The sequence below is a fragment of the Chaetura pelagica genome, unplaced genomic scaffold, assembly GCF_000747805.2.
Source record: "Chaetura pelagica isolate M959 unplaced genomic scaffold, ChaPel_1.0 scaffold147, whole genome shotgun sequence".
In the NCBI taxonomy this organism is placed as follows: Eukaryota; Metazoa; Chordata; class Aves; order Apodiformes; family Apodidae; genus Chaetura; species Chaetura pelagica.
The window spans coordinates 5,442,619-5,465,735 of record NW_009954194.1 but is presented as its reverse complement, the minus strand read 5'-3'; the positions used below and the strand labels follow the sequence as shown (position 1 = coordinate 5,465,735).

The following is a 23,117-nucleotide window of genomic DNA, read 5'->3' as shown; positions in this document are numbered from 1 at the left end:
TTCCCTACATGTTTTCTGAGTATTTCTGAGCACTTCACAGATGGACCATTTGACACATTCAGTGTCAAATGTGAAAGCAAAGATAACAGCTGTAAATCTTGATGGGTCTGCTAGAATGCCTCACATCAGGACTCCTTGGAGAGCTCTGAAAAGCACAGGATGTTTTTAAAATCACAAATACATAAGAGTTTAGGAAGGCCAAAAGACATAAATAAGGCCAGTACACCACCAGTTATTACTGGTTTCAGTATAGTTCAATATCAGTGTTGATAAGTATCACTTTACCCATTATTCTAAGGCTTTTGACCAAATAACACCGCAGAAAAATATGTTCAAGATACTAATGTGTAACTTAGCAAAATCACAGTCATTGTTGCAATGCTACCATGCAAGGTATGTTCCAATAACAGTATTTTAAATCAAATTACTTTTTTTTTTTATATCAGTAATGTACCTTTTCCAGATTACACTTTTTTTTTTTTACATTTATACCTAATTGCAGTTGGTTTCAATATTCTACTACTAGTAACAGCAAGAATACAAGTAAAACAAAGAAAGCAAAACTATTAATATTTTATGCTCACAACATTCTTCCACTTTGAAGACCCAGAACAAACAGTAATTAGTTAAGCCTCACAATACCCCTGTGAGGTAGGTAATTAATATCAGCCCCATTTTACAGGTGGGGAAACTGAGGCACATAGAGGTTAAGTAACTTGCCCAAATTCTGAGTGCCTGACAGCCATCTTCTGTTTCTTAGCCATCAAATCACCCTTCCTCGCTGACAAATTTAACTGGAATATGTACAAATGCTGCATGTGTGTACATGCATGTGTGATCATAGAAAGAACTCTGTGCTTCTATAGATGCATGTATCAGGATTTTAGGTATAAATAAAAGATAAAATGCTAAGATACCATGGACAAATTCAAGAGATTAAAAAGCTAGTACTTCATTTAAAGATAAACCAAGACACTATGAATAGGAAAGTGGAAATAGTATTTTTCTCAGTTTTAAATAATTGATTTTAAAGTTATTCTTGCCAGGGTATGAAAGGCTGCCTTTATTATTTGCTGGGTATTATTAATACAGTTATGGCAATACTGACATATCTTTAGAAAACAGTGTTTTTAAGACATGACAAACCAACCTCACAGGAGTGTTGCGTGAATCAAATTAATAAGCATTGAAAAACATTATTACAGGCACTATATTGTGCTAAGTGTTAATTAGAGTACCAAGCAGTTAAATATTCTACTGTGTTCCAAAAGACTCCTGGGATCAGAGACACAAATCAACCTGTATTAAATGTATAAAAGTAGCTGTTAAAGCATAAATTAGGTGTGTGACTTAGTTCCAACAGCGTCCTTTGCCAAGAAGATAAACCATGGGAAAACAATTCCAAGCTAGAACTACAATCCCAAGCTAGAACTTCCATCCTATCCCTTGTCCATGAGGGTCATCTGCCGCTCACCTGCCCTATACAAATAACCCACTTCAGATTTATTTAACAGGAACAAGTAAGCTGTTTGTAATACTATTTTATTCTCAATTCCAGCTCATTTCCACTAGAAAAAGCATAAAGAGCTGGTGAGAAGGGAAAGCCTCTGGTGTAACTATCCCGAGAGTTTCCAACGCACCGCATGTTTATAATTTGCACTTCTCTGCAAGAAACCCAGGCTCAGATACATCTGACATCTTGGATTTCTGCAGAGTTTGGCATATAACAGTCAGCGAGAGCACTGCTTCTCTGTAACTCGGTTTGCATGGCACTCTATAACTATATAGGCAGAAAATTTAGAACAATTTAAAAAAAATGTATTTTCCTGAGCAAAGCAAGCACTTTTGAGAACCTTGAGTTAAGCTTTTCCACCTAGTTCATTGCAGTAGGTTTATAATCTAGATTTTCTTGTGCTTTACACATACATCTTGTGGGATTTGTGAGAGCCTACAGTACTATGCTGAATTATGACATCCCAGTCCATTGCATTTCATGACAATATGCTTTAGGATATCCATAGCTACGTGGAATGCATATGATAATTTTAAGACAGTTCCTTTCTGTTTTACCAGCATTCATTATTTTCCATTTGTTTATTCAGAAAGATGTAGGTAACTATCTGTATCCTCCTTAAGCAAGGTGGTGTGTGAGTTTGCCACTAACATCAGTACGACATTCAGTGAGTAAAGAGCTATTTATTCTCTATCAAAGGCAAAAAGTGAAGATATTATACAGGTTTCTGAGAGAAGCATCCTAATCCCAGGCAGCTGTGACACATAGGATGTCAGATGTTTAAATTCATCCCACTGCAGTCCATCTCCTACATAGCTCCATAAACCACAGGCTAAACATCAGCAGGGTGTGGATTCACTGCACATCATTCCCCAGGGATGCACAGGTCAGGACGAGGAAATTTTGGCCCAACTCACTGAACTGGGATTAGGAAACTGACCTAACTCACACGCCTTCCCCAGGCAGCTCCTTCAGAAGCCCCACCGCCCTCCCTGCAGAAATGGGGGCCAGCGGTGGTAGGGACTGAGTGACACCCTGTGATGACAGCAAGGAAATAGGAACCCCTAAATCACTGCCCACCCTCCTCATACCTCTCTGGATTGTCAAACCAACCCGAGCGGAAAAGGTCAGGTAAGATTTTGCCCACCCCTGCCTGCAAGGGCAAACAGCCAACAAAAATCCCCAAGGAGGATGAGAGTGGGAAGGGGATGACTACCCAGCCATGCCCAAGGAGAGCTCTGACCTACCTGGAGCCTCCGCCTTGAGAGGAAGTTTTTAAAAAAATAACCATACAAAGAAAGTGACTTAAAAGAGGTATTTACACTCTCTGTAAATTTAAAAAGAGACAGTATGGGGTTTTACAGGATAACTCATCTGGCAGCTGCCATTGTCCTAGAGGAGCTTGCTCAGGAAACAAGAAGAGGGCAACGGAAATGACCATCCGCAAGTGAAGGCACCTGGTCTGGAAACAGCATCAAGCTGGTGTATTTCTTTTAAACAGGGTAGGATTGGGGAAATACGGGTGCTGATGGTTTGTCAGGACTTGCTACACTTAGAAGAGTATTATTCTATATTATGAGATATCTTAATTAACACTGTACGTCCTTTAATGCACAGAAGAGCCTAAGCCTAAATTAATTAGATTGTCTCACACAGGTTTAAGAGCTTGTTTTAACGACTAGGAGTGCATTTGACTCCTCACTCAGTCCTCCCCCAGTACAGAAACACTTGGCCTCCTATAAAAAAAGTCATCATGATCAACCAATCATCTGTTCTGGTCTAGTTGCTTGTGTAAAAATCACCTTTTTAGGCTGAAGAGTGCCAGCCTTCTGCTGAATACTTCAATTAAAAATATAATTAAAAAGTTACAGTAATTTTTTCTAAAAATAAACATAAAGGACTAGAGCATATACAGAAAAGAAATAAGGTGCCTAGGGCTACAAATTTGCTACCATAGTTTGACTTTCAATTGTAATGAGTTCCCAGGCCATGGAGTGAATACAAGATGTATTATCCTTCTCCCTTGGTAACTGATGATGGACCCTTTTTTTCCACAGGACTGATAACAAACCTCTCCACCAGCATTTACAGTCATATTTGCAATTTTTTAGCATCTCCAGGGAAAAATAAAATGATACAGAGAAGAGTCTTTCGGTTTTTGTGTTCAGCGGTAAATATCAGCTAACCAGGTAACTGTGCATCTCTCTAGAGTTGATGCTCAAAACCACGCCTGAGTGATTGCCTACGAAAACACAGAAACAAAAGGCCAGCATTAGTGTGTTTCAGGCATTTCATAAATAATCCCCCTTTTATTGCAGGGAAAAGTCAAACACATAAAGAAAGTGGCTTTATCAAACAACAGGTCAGGTGAAGGTTGGTGCAACAGCTCCATGTACCTACAGCGTACTTTCGCACAAAGCTTTTGCTCATGGTGGTGGATTTGTGGCAAATTCCTAGGGTTTCTATCCCAGTGACAGCATAAGTTGGTTCTCTTTGTGGCTTAAAAAAAGTGTAGTTGTCTCGAGGGGTGCAGGTGAGGGAGGAGAATGGAACCTGAGGCGTCCATTCGACATGCCACTGACCTGGGACTGGACACTGACCGGCATCAGCAATAAGGGTACTCTGTAGCTGTTCAAGTTGCCACTTCTCCCAGAAGGAGTCACTGCAAGGTAATGGTGTTGAGGAGTCCCAAGGTGGGGGTTGCGATAAAGTAGGCAACATAAAATATATAGAAAACAAAAAAAGTGGATGGGTGAGTCCGGAAATACTGTACTGTGGAAATTCAAAAGTTATTGAGAAGAGAGAGAACAAACAGAAACCCAGGCCTGTACCTCCCTGCTGTGCATGGAGCAGAGACTGCTACTGACATGTCCCAACAGGGAGGGAGAAAGCTCACCAGAACTAGAAGGGATCTCCATAGCATAGGAATCTTCTGCAAACAATGTCGTAAAACAGAATAAAAGGCAGGGATTGTAACATGTTTCATACTCTAGCCACAGATAAAATAGAGGAATATCATTAACAGAAATATTTTCTCAGCAGTACTGAGCAATTCTGGAGCTAGTGGAAACTATTGCAAGTAACAAAACAGTACAGTGAGCATAAGTATAGTTTTATGTCTTGAAGACTTGTGTCTAAAAGCTGTACAGTAGCTGACAAATGTGGATTATTATAATCCACAAAAATGAACTCTATATTCTGCTGGAAATGCTGCTGGTGTTGACAACCTGGCAGAAGCACAAATAACCTGGAGATTTGCATTTGCTAACTGTTTCAGGTTTCACATCAAAACATCATGATTTTGCACTCTTTAACCCTAATAATGCTCTCCCCACAGAGAAGAAAATTATTTTACCTGCATAAGGACGGCAGAGCAAGTAAGGATTACTTTAGAACGAGTTACAAATCAGGATAGCATTTCTTTATTCCAGCATCCCAAGGTGTTTTATATAAATAGAGCAAAAGGGATTTTTCTATCATTAAGTTATGCTTTTGTACATTACTAGAGGCACTTGAATGCTCCACTGTAATAGGCATATCTGGAAGGACTTTGTTAACACTCAGCCTTCTCCTCTAAAGACTCTGGAGATGAGCTGATTAAACAATTTTAATGGAAACTTTGTTTTTCCAGGATTGTTTTTGGAATAACTCCGATAAAGTCAGGAGCACAGTCAAGGATATCTTGCAAATTCTGAATGAAAACACAGTGATACTCCTAGACAAAAGTTGTCAAAGGAAAGACAGAAATACACAGAGCAAAGCAGGAGACCGGATTCTTCCCTTGTGCTCAAAGCTAACACCTCCAAGAACCTAGAAGCAGCACACAGTTCAGCAAATGAAAATAAAGACATCAAATTATAAAGGTGAAACCCAAGATAAAGAACTCTCTCCTCTGCCAAAGTTCTGTCCTTCCCCAGGCTACCTCTGGTGCAGCTAAAACACATCTTCTTCCGTGGTTTCATGAAGACATTACAGTTGGCTGGTACACCATGAATCTACTGCTACAAATCCCAAAGGCTTTGGCTTATCTGATTTATTTTCACAAAACAGACAGAAATGGAACTGGGGAGCTTTATCTATTGTTCTACACTTTTCAGACCAATGTGAAAGCAGTCTGAACACAATGGTAAATTTTACAATAAATAAACTTTATAGATCAGCACTCCATGTTACATTAAGAACAACCACAGGGAGTCAGGATATACACTACCACCTGACACTGAAATCATCTGCACTGAGGAGCAGTCACAGAAGTTTCCCACATGAGTTCCTTATCACCCCATGGATACTAGAAAGTTGCCAGCTAAGCTAGGGCAGATTTTTTATATGCTTTATACAGGAGTAAATGTTCCTAGTAATGAAAACTTTAAATGCCACTAGAATATGATGGCAGATATAGCAATGGATCTAGACACAACCCAACCGAAATCATGGAAACATTGACTACAAATCCTTCTGGGCTGAACTCCATTTTCCATTAATTTGGGGGATTATTGAGTTAATTCAAGTGATATCTATTATATTCTAACAGATATAATTTCTCTCTAAAATTGCCCATGTATGTCTCCTGACATTAGCCTGTATCACAAACAAGTCAAAAAAATATAACTGAGATCATCCTTTGCTAGTGGTGTACTATTTGTTTCTTCCTGAAACTGAGCAGAAAATGAAGAAAAAACTAAGCTAGGGCAGATTTTTTATATGCTTTATACAGGAGTAAATGTTCCTAGTAATGAAAACTTTAAATGCCACTAGAATATGATGGCAGATATAGCAATGGATCTAGACACAACCCAACCGAAATCATGGAAACATTGACTACAAATCCTTCTGGGCTGAACTCCATTTTCCATTAATTTGGGGGATTATTGAGTTAATTCAAGTGATATCTATTATATTCTAACAGATATAATTTCTCTCTAAAATTGCCCATGTATGTCTCCTGACATTAGCCTGTATCACAAACAAGTCAAAAAAATATAACTGAGATCATCCTTTGCTAGTGGTGTACTATTTGTTTCTTCCTGAAACTGAGCAAAAAAAAAAAAAAAAAAAAAAAAAAAGCTAAAAAAAAAAAAAAGCTAAAATGAAAGGAAAAATCAATTAAAAATAAATTACTTATGGAAATTTATGAACCAAAAATGAAGTTACCTCTTGCGTTACCTAGTGTTTGAGAGTCCAGATCATCATCAATAAACTCCTCACCCTGGATGATGTTCTGGGTGTCCTCACTATGATTTACAGGGCTTGTCATCTCCTGCTCTTTCTCGTTGTGCATCTGGGCATACACATTTCTGCCTGGCAGTTTCCTAAATCGGACAAGGAGAAAAGGTCTTGTGGTAGAATTCCTTTGTGCCACGCACATGCTGGCACTGGAGCAGAGCTCCAACAGAGCAAAGTCATTCCAGAATCACAAAATAGCACCCATCCCACCCTTCCCTTGGTTTGTGTTCACAACCTAAACTTACCAACTCCTTATTCTTTATTCAAAACTCTTTCAAGTTTTATAAAACCTCTTTATCATGATGGTTACACTAATGTAATAATTAAGCATCAACTTCTGACTAGGATTGACAGACAACTAACGATACTGAAAAGAACAAATACTAAAAAAAAAACAAACAGAAAAAAATATTTTAAGAGCTGAAGCAATAAAAAGGCTCAACAAGCACTCAGTCCTGGTTCCAGGAATCACATCTTCCTGGTGAGGTGGGCTGCGATTGAGGGGTGATAGCATTGAATGGCACTCTCATATTTCATCAGGGTGGAGGAAAAAGAAGCAGGAGAAAAACCAGGAGACAAAGAATGGAAAGGGAGCAGAGAGTGAAGAACCAGAAGGCCAGGATCAACAGGTAAAAAGGTAAACAGGCATCAATAAGGGTAAATAAGACATGGTGCTATCATCTCTAGTGAGCAATTTGCACCATGGCTAAGTCTAGGAAGCTCAAGACAGTAGTGATAAAGAGTTCTTAACTAGACTGAGTTAAATTAGATTTGGTAAAATCAAAGGAAATAATCAGGGACTTTTAACATTGAAACAGAATGTATGGTTTAAATATTTCTTAACAGCCATATCCTTTGCTGCAGCTGCATTCACATGCAAACTGTGTGGGCACATAAGGACGTTCTTTCCTAGGCATCAAGCAGACAGTTCTGATGAGGGAGCTGCAGTTTGTGAGCTTTGTTTCCTCCACCTCAAGAAGCGGCTTGACAGCTTGATCAGCACAACAGCAGATCATGGCTGTCAAAGTATGTGCTTAAACACAGATTATTGCAGTGGGCAGACAACAAAAAGAAGAGAAAAGGGAGTTGAACTGCTGAGGTTAAGCTGCAGTTTCTGCTGAGTTCCTTTAGACCATGAAGGCAGAAAAAGTGACACTAATATTTAGGCATCTCTCTAAAAACAACCATCTTCTGCTCCATATTCTGGCAGCAGTCTGAAAGCTGGATAAATACATAGGTTGCTCTGTTTTCTTTAGGCTTTTGATGATGATCTGTCTTTAAATGTCATTTCAGAAGAAAGGTTCTTTAGCAACTGTCACCATCTTAGTTTGAGATAAAAGTTACTGCAGCAAACTATTTTGAAGAGCACCTTCCATTCCATAAAATAATTAGAATGCATAGAAAATGCAAAACAATGAAAGATGACTGAAGAGGATCTCCTTCCTTTAGTTTGAGATATCCAAGAGATGAACTGCATCCTAGATATCTATGTATGTTCATACACACACCTGTATAGATATATGTATACACATCAAATTATATATATATATATAAATCAAGTATTTTATCACATTATTTATAAGCAGCACACAGAAATAAATCTGATTGCTCTTGCTTTCTTCTGGATCTCTGTGAGCATGGAGTAAATAAAGCACAGGACTAATGAAATGCAAATGACAAGGATGGAAATAGGATCTGATGGCACAACACTGTGTTATTATGACCACTTCAACAGGTCTGAGGGCTCCACCAACACAAACATCCACATAAAGCCAAGCCCCACATCACTCTCCTACCATTAACTGGATGAAAGAAGCTCCATTGAAAGGGGCAAAGACATTCCTCATTACCAAAACAAATACACTAGGTAATTAATTTTGATTTTTTTTCTCCAGGGCCAGTAACTCTAGACTGTTTTTAATATGTCTGCTAATGAAACTGGTCATGTGGAAAAACAACATCCCTCTCAATCAGACCTGCATCAAACCTGTCAAATTGCTCACTGTCAGTCCACCACCAAATGCCTAAGGGAAAAAAAACGCAAGAATATATTTGCATTACAGCTGCAGGAATTAGCACATATGTTTCTGTAATAATTAGGGGACCTTCTCAAAACTATTTATGGCAGACTGTAGAAGCATCAATGGCATTATCAAAATATTTTTGACACAATAAAAATGTTACCCATTGCAAACCCATATGGCACATCTGACCTTTGAAGTTAAGTACAGGGAGCAGAGCTGTGAGTCTAAGTGTTCTCTGCCCAGACTGGAGGACCTGTCTGGACAGGTCAACAAGGTGTGTGTCCTTTGGTGTAAATCCTGAGGCTTCAACTCATGTCTTTGGCAAGACTTCCTAGTCAGAGATCACCAGAATCACAAGACATACTATTAAACATATTAAGGGTTCCTGAATGAAGAAACCTCACAAACCTCTCCACAAGTTCACAAATAACCACAAAACCTATTGTTGTTAAGAGCACTTCTTTATGGGGTACAGATAAAAGGAGATAACACATAAGCTGTTATTCCTCCCTCATCTAAACCTCGTGAGCCAAATCACTAACTACTAGGTTCTTCATGGAAGGTATTAAATTGAGGTGTTCAGTCTCTCTTCTGTACATCCCTTTGCTCCTCATACTTACAGAGGAAAGCAACTTGGATTATAACATGGAGTATGGGTGGGAGGAAGGAGAATATAACAAGTCTTGTGAAGGCATCCACTGCAAGCATTTGACCTTTTACACATCACAGATATCCCTACGTGTTTCATATTGGCTCAGTTCTGCAAGGAAGACACTCAACAAGACTGAAGAAAATGATACTTCAAGTCTCTTCTGGAGTCATTTCTAACACATGTGCCAGATGTTCTGTTTATAAGGGACAACTGCACTGTGGGATGAAACAGGATGTGGATTACTGAATCACTGCTAGAGATGGGCCTGATTCTGGCAATTTTCCAGTTGCTCTTCACTGCTTTAACACTACTCTAACAGAAAGAATCTGCTACCCCTAATACTACTGAGAGAAACTCTTGTGTACTCTGATGTGCTTTGCTCTTCTTAAGGAAGCAATTTATGTTGAGTCCAATGTAGCTGTTTGAAGTAGGCAGAGCTGCAATGCTTGGGTCTACATAAAAGACTACTGTGAAAACATGACAAGACATGGAATTTGACCCAAGAGATTTATATCAGCAATAGGAAAATTGAAAGCACATTTATAAGAACAGAGGAAAAGATTGTGCAATAGGTTCTTTTGGGGTTTACTGTTCAGCTGCAGAATGCATGTGCTTCACATCAGTCACTGGAGAAAATACATATTTAGTTCCTTTTGTTTTCTCTGTAGCATTTTTATTTTATGTCATTTATTTTATTCACTCATTTATTTTATTCACTCATTTATTTCATTTATTTTCATTTTATGTCAATCATGAACAAGAAGAAATATTCATGCCTGCTTTGAGTACCATAAAAATATGAACTGGAGACTTAATTCCGCACAGAAGTAGTAATCAACATGGCTTTCATGGCACGTGGCTTTCACCAAGCTCTCCAGGCCCCACACCTTTCAGAAGATACTACAGAAAGTTTTTTCCTCCCTATATTCACAAATTCTAATCACTTCATACCCAAAACTGTTTGCACTTTAAAATGTTCAGCAGTAAGGAACAGCAGGAGGGAGATGAGATATTGATTCCCGCTCTCTTAAACTCTCCAGTTTATTTGGCTTTCAGTTCCTTCATTGTGGAGCCAATATTCATTGGCCTTTATGCAACATCATTAATTTTCCAGAGGCTTGATTAAGATTCTGCTTAGTATAAAAACTAGGAATCTATTCACATGGCAAAGAATATGGAATAATGCAGCATTTTCTTGGAATTTAAATAAAACTAACAACAATAATAATCCATTAAACAGAATACTTCATTGTGGTGTTGGCTTTATTATGTTTGGATTAATATTCAGACTTTGTGCTTTACAGTACTCCAGATTCACTTGCCTCTTTCATTTCAGGTATCTTTTCTACACGCTATTACTTTGATTTCTGAGGATGTTTTTATGAAATATTATGGAACATTAGATTAGGGCCTGTTTTTTTATAATTAAATGGTGTGGATTGGGACTAAACTTGCTCTCATGGAACATAAAAGTAGTATAAGCAAGGTGGGGAAAAACGATAGGTTTTCTTCAGAGACTGAAAATGAGACAGTAAGTCAATGAGGCAGAAAGATAACACAGTTCTGCTCCAGTTTGTGGAAATGACCCAGGAGGGGGCTCATTTACTAGAAGTGGCATTTGGAGGTGGGTGGGAAAAAGGAAAACAAACAGAATTGTGTCAATTTGGTTGAAGTAGATTCACAGCTATTTGTGAAAACAAAGTATGCACCATTTAGTACACAGGCAGTAGTTTGCATAGAAATTAAAAGATGAAGTTTTTCACAGAATCACACACTTTTTAAATTGAATTTGCTACTATTAACCAGGTAAAATACCTAAGCAGAAAAGCCAGGTCTTTGCTCTGGTTTGGCTACTCCAATATCCTGTTCTTATAGAGAAGTAAAAAAGAAGGATTATTTCAGATCTAACAGATGTAACATGATAATTATATGGCAGCTTTGATGTGGCTAAGATAATTTTCCTTTCTTCCACTGTGCCTAGTGCAGACAGTGTTATTTGCCTTCTCTGTACTGTTGCCCAGGACCCCACACCATACAAACTTGCCCTCAAAGGATTAAGAAATATTTTTTGGATGGCAACTTGAAACCCACAAAAAATATAAACATTGTTTCAAAGGGAATGGAAAAACTGTGTTGTTACTGAACCAAATTTAGTAAAGATGCTATGGTATAGAAAAATACATGCAGGTCTCAGATCTCTATTTAAAAAAGACCTGATTTCTCAAAAAAACCCTCCAGCTGCTTCATATTGTTCTGGTCAAAGGAAGCAGCTGTAGTCCATTTTACCTGGATGCTTTAACAACTGAAGCATACTCTTGAGTATTGCATCATGTTGTTTCCTTGAGGCACCAGATTGGTGATTCCCATCCTCAAAATGTAAGAGCAAAGAAAAGGCAAATGACTCCTGGCTCAATTGCCACTGGCGTCCATTTCCTGCACTGCCCCTTGTGCTGCAGCCATAGCCAGCAGCTTGGCTATCACCTCTCACTTAGTGCTGCCAGGCAGAAAACTCATCCCCCAAATGATCTAAACCAACTTTTGTTCATTTGTGGGATATGGCTAGAATTAATTTTTAAAACCATCAGCATGATGGTTGGACTTGGTGATCCCAAGGGTCTTTTCCAACCTGAATAGTTCTATGATTCTATGATTTATCACCTAAAATTGACTTTTCATTTAGTGGATGATTTGCTTGTCTACTCTGATCACAAAGGATCAAAACCCTGTGTGTCTCAAGACTTTTTTGCTTTTACTTGTTTTTTTTTGTTTGTTTGTTTGTTTGTTTTCTTCTCCAAAGCAACTAACTGCTCTTGGGATTGTCAGGAGTTATTCCATGAGCTCCAGGGACACTGGCACCAGTTTTTCAAGCACATGTTCCTGGCAAGAAGTGGCTGGGTGCAGAAATAGGCCATTAGATAAAGTGTGTGTGGTGAGACCAAACTATAAATGCCTTCAATGCATAAGTATTAAGTATTTGGGAGCTAAGCATAGCAGAAATGATGCAACCTAGACAGCCATGAGAGCTCTGATTTTCCAGCAGACCTTACAAATTTAGTTTTGAGCAGTGAGAAATTGTAGTATTTTAATCTTTGCTTTTTAATGGCCATTCCTTCAGGAGTGATGAGACAGCACTGGTTTTCACTATGCATGTAACTAATCAGCCAAAATCTCACTGCCTCTGTGTGGATCTGCCTGTTTTTCCCCTATCCCCCTACTTAATTAGATAAACCACCCTCTTTGTTTTCTGCATACAGAGCATCTGACACAGAATCTTATGCAGAACTGTTATTTTTAGATTACCGCTCTCCCCCAGACTAATTCTGTGAGATTTACTTGTTGCAAGGGACACCAACTTTTAGCACTGGGTATTGCAGCTTTCAAAAAACGAGAAATTAAATAGGAGCAGCAAGTTTCATCATAGCTGTCCTGATTGCCCTTAAAGATTAATGAAAAAGGTATTAGAATAGTCCCTGATGTCTCTTCAACACCATCTTTCATCTTGCAGTTCTACCTGACAAAAATTACTTTAAATTAAGACTCTGAGCTGTAATCTCTCTGCCAAACCAGTCACCATCTTATCTGAAAGCCAGTCTTTCCATTTTGCATCTTTTCAGGTATCAAGCTTAAACTTAAGTAATGAACTGTCCTTTGGGACAGCAAAGAGAGAGAAATAGAGAGGCAATAGTCCAAGGTATGTCCATGAAATCTTTTGCAAACCACCTGCCTTGACTGTGCCCCAGTGCCAACTGTCTTACAGACACAATTAGTGTAGTGATAAAACTCAGACTAATAAACATTACCCTGACTTCTGGAAAAAAATGTGGTTTAATACTTTTTTTGAAGGGAAAACTGACTATTTTCTGATTATTAGCTTCCACAAATGAAAGAAAAACACCACCAAATGTCTTCTGTCTGCTTAATTTTGTGAATCATAAATAAAAATTATGGACAGTATTAACACTTCAACACCTGATACATGTCTGTAATTTCTATGTTGAAATAATTTATATTTATATTTGCATTTGCTCTCTGAGTTACCACAGGGCCCAAAGAGTGTAATTCTGCTGAAATTATCTCCTGAAATTGAACATTTTTTGTTTCCTACAGCATTATTTCAGCAGATTAAATTTTAATATACAGGCATATAATACTGACAAGCTGCCTTTGTGCATTACAACCATTATATCTATGAAGGACACTCATAGCCTCAGTCCCTACAGACCAGTTTGGAAACATATACTCACTGTACTGACTTGGAAGTGAGTGTACTTGCAAGTAAGTACTCCACGAAGATCCAGAAATTTACCATCCATCTTTATATACATAATAAATACTTTTTTAAAAGGGATTAAAAAGTTGGTGGGAGAGGAGCTCATAGGAAGCACATGAGGAAAAAGTGAGGTTTCAAATGTAGCACCAATCAGGCACTCAACATTCTTTGAAGATGAAACTGCACATGAAGGAGGCAACCAAAAATATTTGTCATCTCAGAAAAGCTAAGCAGAAATATTTTTTAAAAATTCTCTCAGATATCTCAGATATCTCAGGGACAAATACGATACAGACTAAAGCTGAATACTACTGCGTGGTCATTCATCAATGCCATAGCAGTGTTCAGAAACGTGAATTTATCTCATAGTTCTCCTCACTTACACCTAAATTAAACTCCAAGAAAATTTAAATGCAAATTATTTTCACAAATTATTATAGAAGTGTTAGCAACATTAAGGCTTGCAATTCTTAAATTCTACTGTAGTTTCCTCCTTAATAAAAGCTCTGTTTTTAAAGCAGTGGTTCGCTGGACATTTTAATAATAACTCAATGAAAATAGGGGTTTTTTCTTCCTTTCTTGAATATGTTATGCTTCTTTTGCCATGCAGTATTTGTGTCTGTTATTTAATTACTCTCATTAAAGAGCTAATAAAAGATATAAATCATACAGCTTTCAAAAGACAGCACAAGCAAGTTTTATGATCCCACGATACAAACAGCAAATCCACCATGTATTGCTACTGAAACAATATAACTACATCACATCAACAATTTTTATGATTTTCCTTGCTTCAGGCATCTAAAATAGAAAAATGGGCTTTTATTCAGTTGTAGACAGTCTGGTACAGCATTCTGTGCTTTGTCCTTTAGAACGATCAGCCACTATGAGCTCTAAGAGACCTCGGTGATGCAGTGAGAAAATGAAGGTATTTTTGGAAAAAAAGGGTTCTCTCTATTGACTCAAAAACAAACTCATACTAAAATGCTGTCTATGCTTATTGATATCACAAACTTAGTGCTGCACCAATTGCTATGAATTTACGTTTATTTCAAATAAAAGTCAAACTTTAAAAAAGAAGACAAATCAATAGGAATTCTCAGCTGAGTAAAGACACCAGGATTCGATGATGATGAAGGCTTGTTTTCAGAATGCTCAAACCCAGTAACTTCTGAATGGCCCAGAGATGCAAAAAGACCAAGACCGTACGCATTGATAACACAGATGCATGAACAAGAACACAATTGTTTAAACTACACAGCACCACAGGACCTGACTAAAATCTATTGCAGACTAAAAACACATTGGACTCTCAAAGGCTGGCCTGGCATCCCTTGTCAATTTTGAGAATGTCTCACATAAGGGCCACTTCCAGAATTATTTCTCCCCTCAACACAATCTAGAGTCAAATGAATGTTAATCTATTTTCATCAGTCATTCCACAAGGCATTGCCCCAGCAATTAAAATGTAACGTGTGTGAAGACAAACTCCAGAGAGATCTGGGTTTTGATAAAACTACTTTTTAAAGCAAATCAGCATTGCAGATAGCTTTAGTTTATTCATAACTGCTAGGAGTAATGAGGTAGGAATTAATCAGGAATAATATTTTAACTCAGCTCTGTTTCTTGATGATATTATTTAGATAAGCTGAAAAAACTCTCCATAGTTCCCATATTGCTGCTATTTATCTTGGAACACAGCAAATGAAAGCAAGCATCAGCACAGTACCTTCATGTCTGAAAAGGTCAGAAAAACACAATTTTCCTAGTGGTGGGCTTTTTGCAGTTCTTCAAGAAATCTCCTTTTCAAATAAAAAACTGTTTTGCTGATCTGTGAATAAATCTACTCTAAAAATGTATATGATGTTGATTAAGGTTTACTTGCCTTTTGAACTTGTAGAGGATGAAAGCCCCAACTGCGACTAGACAGATAACAAAGAGAACCACAATAGCCCAGTAGCCACTGCCTCCTCCAATCCTCTGAGAGTCTGAAATACACAATGAAATTACAACTTAGCTAGTCCTCTTTCAGATCAGTCACATTCTTGTGCCTTTTGTTTAATGTAATTGCCAGATCAAAAACATTTCTTTTTACTTATGTAACCTTTTTTTTTTTTTTTCACTCCTTCTGTAGCTTCTTCAAAAAGGCAACCACATAAAATTAATTGGTGACTTGTGACTGAAGGACAGAGAACCAATTGAAAAACAAAAGAAACAGAAAACAAAATCCTGAAGATTAAATTAGTTGCATACTCAGTGGTGGTTTTTTTTCTGGGAATCTAAAGTTATCATAGGAAATTACTACATACCCTACGTACAGGGGTTGCAAAAGCAGGGCTGTATTAATTTCATGGAGGAGAAACTAAGGCTCTGAACAACAAATGAGCTCATCAAGGTCATATGTCGGTAAAGGCTGATGTGAACATGGGCTTCTTTCAATCCCAGCCTTTTGCTCTGGCTAATGCAGGTCAGCCCTTTGAACCAGATGAGGTACCACAACAAAACTGTAAAAGAGCTTCATCTTCTGCAGAGAGCTGACAGGTAAAATTATCACACCAGTATTTTCAGAAAAACATTGTGGTCAGCTAAGTTGTTCTCCCAAAATACACTGAAATAAGAAAGAAGGTTATATTATGGGATGTGATACACAAATAAGAATTATGCCCCATTCTAACACAAAGTTCAAGTCAAAGCTGAACTTTCTGTTTAAAACAATTTCAAGATACCTCAGTGCAAAATACTAAGGCCTGCACACATACTCTCCCTAGCCTGTTTCCAGGTACACAACAAATCTGGAGATTCAGGACATGCATGCAAAGCACTTGTTTCCATTTGTTTTAAACAGAGAAAAAGCATATAATTTATCTTAGATTAGCATTGTTGACACCCTACAGCAAACTTCACATTAGTTGATTTGGAGATGAAAGATGAAAGCCTGTGTCTCAGACTTCTGGAACTATATCTAGTGAGTTGATGGCTGAAGTAAAGAAGCTCTGCATTCTCAGGCCTGCCAGTGCAACCAAATTGCTTCAACAGATGCATTTTTCTGAAGCCTGGTTGGTTCACCCTTCAAGGCACCATTTTGTATAATGTAGGTATTTAGTTATTGTCATGTTTACACAGAAAAAAAGCAAGAAGCTTCTGAAGCAAATCATGCACCATGAAAAAATGAAAACATAAAGAAATATTTATTTGGTGATGATTGTAAACAAATACCAAATGAAAATATATCCAGATATACGTGTGTGTGTGTATGTCTAGAATTTTTTTTGCATACATGCACAAATATCTATGTGTGTATCTTTATGTTACAAGTACAAGTAAGTATATACATATATGTGTACATGTACACATACAGATGCAAATCTTTGCTCCTTATCAGAACTCGGACAGGTATCCAAAGGTTGGTGTGTTGGGAGTTTTCTTTACATATTTACCTGAATCGGAGTCAGCTAAAGTCACCAAGACCCAGTATCCTCCCCTCAGAAAGAAACTGATGTTGTGTGCATTCAAGGCTTGCTTTATAGTTGCTATTCTCTGAAAATACAACAGAGGGAATTGTCAGATGTCTTGTACTCCAATCCACTTTGAGACACTCAATGCTCTACAAAAGGAAAATATCTGGTTTATCAAATAGCAAGAAGCTCAGAAAGCATTTGTTAATGATTAGCTGAAATCTTAAAGAAATTCCATATGTAAAAATCATGCAAAACTGCACATGCCATAAAAGCTGAAAATGTCCAATCTTTAAAGCCAGATCTTTCCTTCTGCTCACTAAAGCCTTTATGTTTACCCAGTATATGACAGAGACCATGTCATTTACATGCACTGTTGGATTTACCTTAGTCATAACTCACACAACGCATGGCCCATACTACGAACTTTCTATTCCTCTAACCTATCAGAGGAAAATCTGTGATGCCACTTCAGATTTCTTCCTATGAAAAGCAACTGCTGTTTGATACTGAAATGCACATCATAATTTACCTCATCTCCTCACCTGTAATGGGATAGATTCCATTTGTACCTAATTTTAACAATACTCTGTAGAAATACATATACATGCATCCATGTGGGAAAAAATCAGGATTTCTCCAGTGGATAGTATGGTAATATATGGTCTCTCACATATTTATGGATCAGAACCATTAAATATACCATCATATCCTAACCCTAGATGACAAATTGTCTGAATTTTCCCTTCTACTTGCTTGTGTCTTCAACATGGGTAATTTTCTAAAAGATCAGAGCTAGTTTTATGCTCTATGCCTTATAATTCAGAATATGACTTTCCCACAGGATGCCAAATTAGAAATATGCTTTATATCCATGAAACCTTCACAAGTAACTCCTTTTATGATATTATCAATTACAGTGCTCGTCTCTGACATGCCTTTGCAGTAAAATAGATAGAAATCCATATAGTGTCTCTCATGCTATAGTCAGAGACTACACAAAGGTTTCAGCTTAAATATCCTCAGTCGTTTGAGGTGGGGGGGTGGGGGGTGGGGAATGACTCAACAGAAGGATGATGTGAGCACGGCCTCAGTTATTTTACAGGTCAGTTAGTACAGATAGCTCCTATTTATTTATCTTTTTTGCCCAAAGTCTGAAAAGATAATAGCTATGACAACTTTATTGATTAGCAGCCTTTAAAGTGATGCTGGCACTGCTGAAACAGAGTCACTTAGTCTCAGTCCAGGTTCATTCACATGTTCATGGTATGCAGTGCTAGAGGGACCAGCACTTTAGGCTAATCTGATTTACAGCCAGTAAGTTAAGTTACTGAGCCCCACAACTTTGGATACATAATATTCTCCTGGCAGGTGTTTGAGGAATCCAGAATTTGCTCTGGTTTTTAAACAAGAAACAGTGACTAACACCTGTCCAATATTTCTCTCTCCATACCTGGGTTCCTGCCCAAGTCTGCACAAACCAAACTTCCAAAGGTCAAAAGTTTGAATCTCAGGTGAATTCGGCCAAAAGTTCTGACTTACTTATTTCATATTAGGTTGATGACAATGTCAGCACCCGTGGGGTTTTTTTTCAGCCATGGCATCTTTATTGAGCACAGTGCTGCCACCTCTGCAACTTTTTTAGAAAACAACTCCAGTGTTGAACCTCCTCTCCAGACTCTCAATATACCAGCACTGGAATTTTCGATCTTTTTCTACATCCTTTCCAAGGACAATATTTCAACACATGACACAACGGCTCCTGTGCTGTGGTATAAGGATGCAAAAATAATGACACTATAGAGATTCTTACCCAGTTACTTTTACAGCTGGGGGTCTGACTTGCCCTTTTTGCCACAGGAACTCACTGCAAATTTTCATGTAGTAGTTTGTCTAGATGATCACAGAATCATGTCATAGAATCAAAGAATGTATGGGGTTGGAAGGGACCTTCAAAGACAATCTAGTCCAGCCCCTCCTGGAGGCTTTTGACACCTTTTTGACTAGACCAGGTGGCTCAGAGCCTGGTTGAGCCTGACCTTTAACTTTTCCAGGGATGGGGCCTCCACCACTTTTCTGGGCAACATGTCCCAGTGCTTCACCACCCTCATTCTAAAGAACTTCTTCCTAATGTCTAATCTAAATCTACCCTGCTTTAGTTTAAGACCACTGGCCCTCATCCTATCGCTCCACACCCTTGTAAACAGTCCCTCCTCAGCTTTCCTGTAGGCCCCTTCAGGTACTGGAAGACCACTATAAGGTCTCCTCTCCAGGCTGAACAACCCCGATTCTCTCAGCCTGTCTTTGTAGGAGAGGTGCTCCAGCCCTTGGATTTTTGTGGCCCTTCTCTGGACTCGTTCCAACAGGACCATGTCCATCTTGTGTTGAGGACTCCAGAGCTGGACACAGTGCTCCAAGTGGGGTCTAAAAAGAGCAGAGTAGAGGGGCAGAATCACCTCTCTTGACCTGCTGGTCATGTTTCCTTTGATGCCGCCCAGGATTGGATTGTCCCTCTGGGCTGTAAGTGCACATGGTTGGCTTGTGTCTAACTTTTTGTCTACTAAGTACCCCCACATCCCTTTCTGCAGGGCTGCTCTCTATCACATCATCCCACATGATGGTCCCCTGGAAACCATTCTATGATTCGATGATTGTCTAGATGGAGCCCCAAATCTTCCTCAGACCCACTTCTTTACAGGCTATAGTTTAAAAGTACCGAGACTCTTTCAACTGGTCTTATCCCACCTGACATTAGACATGTAACAGATGTGCATAAATTAAGCAATCAAGTCTTCCTATAGAGTCAATTATCAGAATTAAATACTTTTGATATAGCTGTGTTCTTAAAACTAGGTTAAATCAAACTCAGTTATTATTTCTAAATGCATAGATTTGAAAGATAAAGGGCTGTTGTCAGAATGGAACCAAACTTCAGAATTATCCAAAGAGCTCCTCCTACTACACTGCCAACCTACTGATGATCTCTGTTATTGCTGGCTAATTTTATTTGTAATAACTCCTATTCTAGACCACTAACTTAATAAGTAGCAACACATCATAACATTCCATGTAAAACACCAATAAAAACTCCACCAATTAGGTGTTCTTTGCCTGACCAAGAAATGATTGCTTTTAACAATCCTGAAATCACATAGTATCCCAAATCTAAAAGGTTTTCAACCAAGAAGAAACAGGTTCTATTTAAGAGAAGACATTTCATAACTATTTATAAGTTAAGGATTTCAGGGACACCTCCTCCAAATATGCAGAAAGCATTCCTCACAACAGTGTCACAAGATTGACTTTGAGACATGGCATCAGCAGCATGATAAAAAACATCCTTCCAGTGAAACAAGATGAAGGCCTTCCAGATTCTCTTCTGGTAGCAGAACCTTTAAGTCACAAAATGAGTATTTCCCTGTTGACTTAACCAGTTACTGCTAAGTTCATTTACATGGGGTATATTTTCATGGTATTTCTCAAGTCACACCGGCTTCTGATAGAATACATTTTATAAAAATTTGTGCCATCCAATTATAAATTGACAAATGTATATACACATATCAATAGCTAAATAGCATCCCTTAGCAGTAATACAACAATAGATATTTAGGCAGCTGGCATTAGAAGACTGGCTCTACAGCACTGTATGCTATCAAACTATCTGTGTTGAAATGTGACACTAGCATATCAGATTTGTTTATAATTTGGTAGCACAAGTTGCTGTAATTGCTCCTGTTTCTCTATGCTTCAACCAAATGTAGGTTGTACCATATTTTTGGTATTGCCAAACATGTAATCCCCAGTGGTCCGCCCTGATCCTTCCTAACAATGTAAAAAATGTATATCCATTCTCCAGATGATTATTTCACCTTTGAGTGCTCCTCTACCTTCAGAAAACCCTTGCAAGGTCTTACCAGAGGGCTACATATCACAGAAACTGTGCCATGCTAAACTACTGTAATTCCCCCACAGCCCCACTGAACAGAAGTTTTCCCAAATTATTTGCAACATGTGCTTGTTCTTCTTTATGCTTTGGTGTAACTCACAGGATATTTCATGCACAAACAGGAACAAATCTTGAGACAGCACTGATTACAATTGATGTTGTTCTTTAAGTTGCCTTGAGGCACAGCACTAATGGATTAGTTGAGATTTAAAGGGAACTAATATTCCTAACATTTTGCACTGAAATAAAAAGTTTGCACAACCTGTGAATCTGTCACCATCAATTCTCTTAAATTATTAAAGGTATTCATTACATATATTCTCAGAATAAAGAGAAAGCTTTTCCTTTAGAAGCTGCATGTTTCTTCTCCAAGTAGTGTGAAGATACAAATAAATTTGAATTGGTAATATCCACCCTGCTGAAAGCCTTAGTTCATTAATGACTGTCTACTAAAAAAATCAACCTCTTAAAATTAACCATTTCCTGCAACACAATCAGGATGTCAGTCCCAGGACTTTGCACAGAAGGAAATCAGTAAGTGTTTCGGCTTGCAGAAAGCAGAATATTTTGTGCATTCACAACGCACTCTGTGTAAGTAAAGAAAGACACTTGGTCAAGTACTTGGACAATGTCAACATACTCGTTGGGAAATTCCAAGGCATATCCCATCAATTTAACATGCAATCTACTGGCTTTATGTTAACAGGAAGTGCTTTACCTACTTCTCCAGATCTTTGGATACTGTGAAAGTGTCTTAAACAGTTGTAAAATGCCCTTCAACATTAACAATACCTTATATTGGGATTCTTTGTAACTGGCAGGACTTGTACTGCAAGATACAGGCATAGAGTTGGGATCTGTTCTTTCTCTATTACAGCAAAAGGACAATTACCATAAATTACAAGGGCCAAACAGTATTCAAATTTTCTACTGGCATAAGGGCTTGTGCTGTGGAAGAAATATGGTTTGGAAATAAGTAGAGAGAAACTAATGTCTGATTTTCATTCCTGTGTTCACTTACACGTGTTTCTTGCCAATTGAAAGCAATGTTAGCTCATAAAGGAAGAAACTACCTTCTTGGTGTTCTTTACATTATAGGTCAACTATTAAGGTTCTGTTTCTGTTTGACCTGAAATCTAATTTGATTCTGAAGCGAGTGCAGAGATGGCTCATCTTTGATGAGTTATTTCTTCTTTAGAAATATCAGTGTTCTAAAAGTAATTTTTGCTCTACTGGATCTTCACAAACTGACATCATCACTGCTGTTTCTGTTTAAACATTAGTTGCTCTAGAGAAATACATTAATACCAGTAAGCTCTAGGTTATGCTGGTCTATGTCAAACACAGCAGTCACTGCTGTTGCTAGCTTTTATGTGTCTCTTATCAGGTGAAGCTGAGATCTTTACATAGTTAGAGAGCACCTTTTGATTTCACATTAAGACAGTGAGGGATGAAAAGAAAACAGGATGAAAAGTGTTCTAACCAGACATACATTGCTCTAGTTACCTTATCACTAGGTAAACTTCTTTTCCGTTTTGGTTGGTTTGCTGGTAGTAGCACATGCAAGTCAGCAGTTGTGGGCAGACCAGGTTTCACAACTGTCATGAGTGTTTCTTCAGATATATTTGTTTTCTGTGAAGACAAAGACATATGGCAAATTATTGGACAGTATGCTTTATATTTTATAGAAAATATGTAAGTCTTTCATATTTGTCTTTCAGTCTTTGGTGTTCAGACCCTTAATATTTGAGGGGATTCCAACAGAAGCTAACACATTAATAAAGCCAAAAATAAATTTACTGAAATGTGAGCTGCTCTTTGAAGACTGGAAGAGCTAAGCATTGTTATCGCATTAAAGAGATTTAGTGGCATCACGGAAAGAAGCAAAATGAAGTGGTATGCAGTTTTAGCAAAACTCTGCAAGGGCTGAGCATTTTTAGGGTAGCATTAAAAAAATTTCCTAAGTGATTTAGGGCCTTTGTGGGCCATTAAGACGCTTAGTTGACTTAGAAGGACACATTCATTACAGTT

The 23,117-nt window shown here is 38.1% G+C and overlaps 1 protein-coding gene across 1 annotated transcript in view; it reads right to left on the bottom strand.

Annotated features, from left to right (window-relative positions):
• Nucleotides 1–3,731: 3,731 nt before the first annotated feature.
• SORCS2 (sortilin-related VPS10 domain containing receptor 2) overlaps nt 3,732–23,117 on the bottom strand; it is a 505,634-nt gene continuing 486,248 nt past the window's right edge. Inside the window, exons 23-28 of the mRNA XM_010003145.1 lie at nt 22,593–22,718; nt 17,120–17,219; nt 15,568–15,670; nt 6,665–6,822; nt 4,096–4,175; nt 3,732–3,755 (exon numbers count right to left, since the gene is read on the bottom strand). Coding sequence (XP_010001447.1) covers nt 3,732–3,755; nt 4,096–4,175; nt 6,665–6,822; nt 15,568–15,670; nt 17,120–17,219; nt 22,593–22,718 — 591 coding nt within the window. The remainder of the gene's footprint in view (nt 3,756–4,095; nt 4,176–6,664; nt 6,823–15,567; nt 15,671–17,119; nt 17,220–22,592; nt 22,719–23,117) is intronic.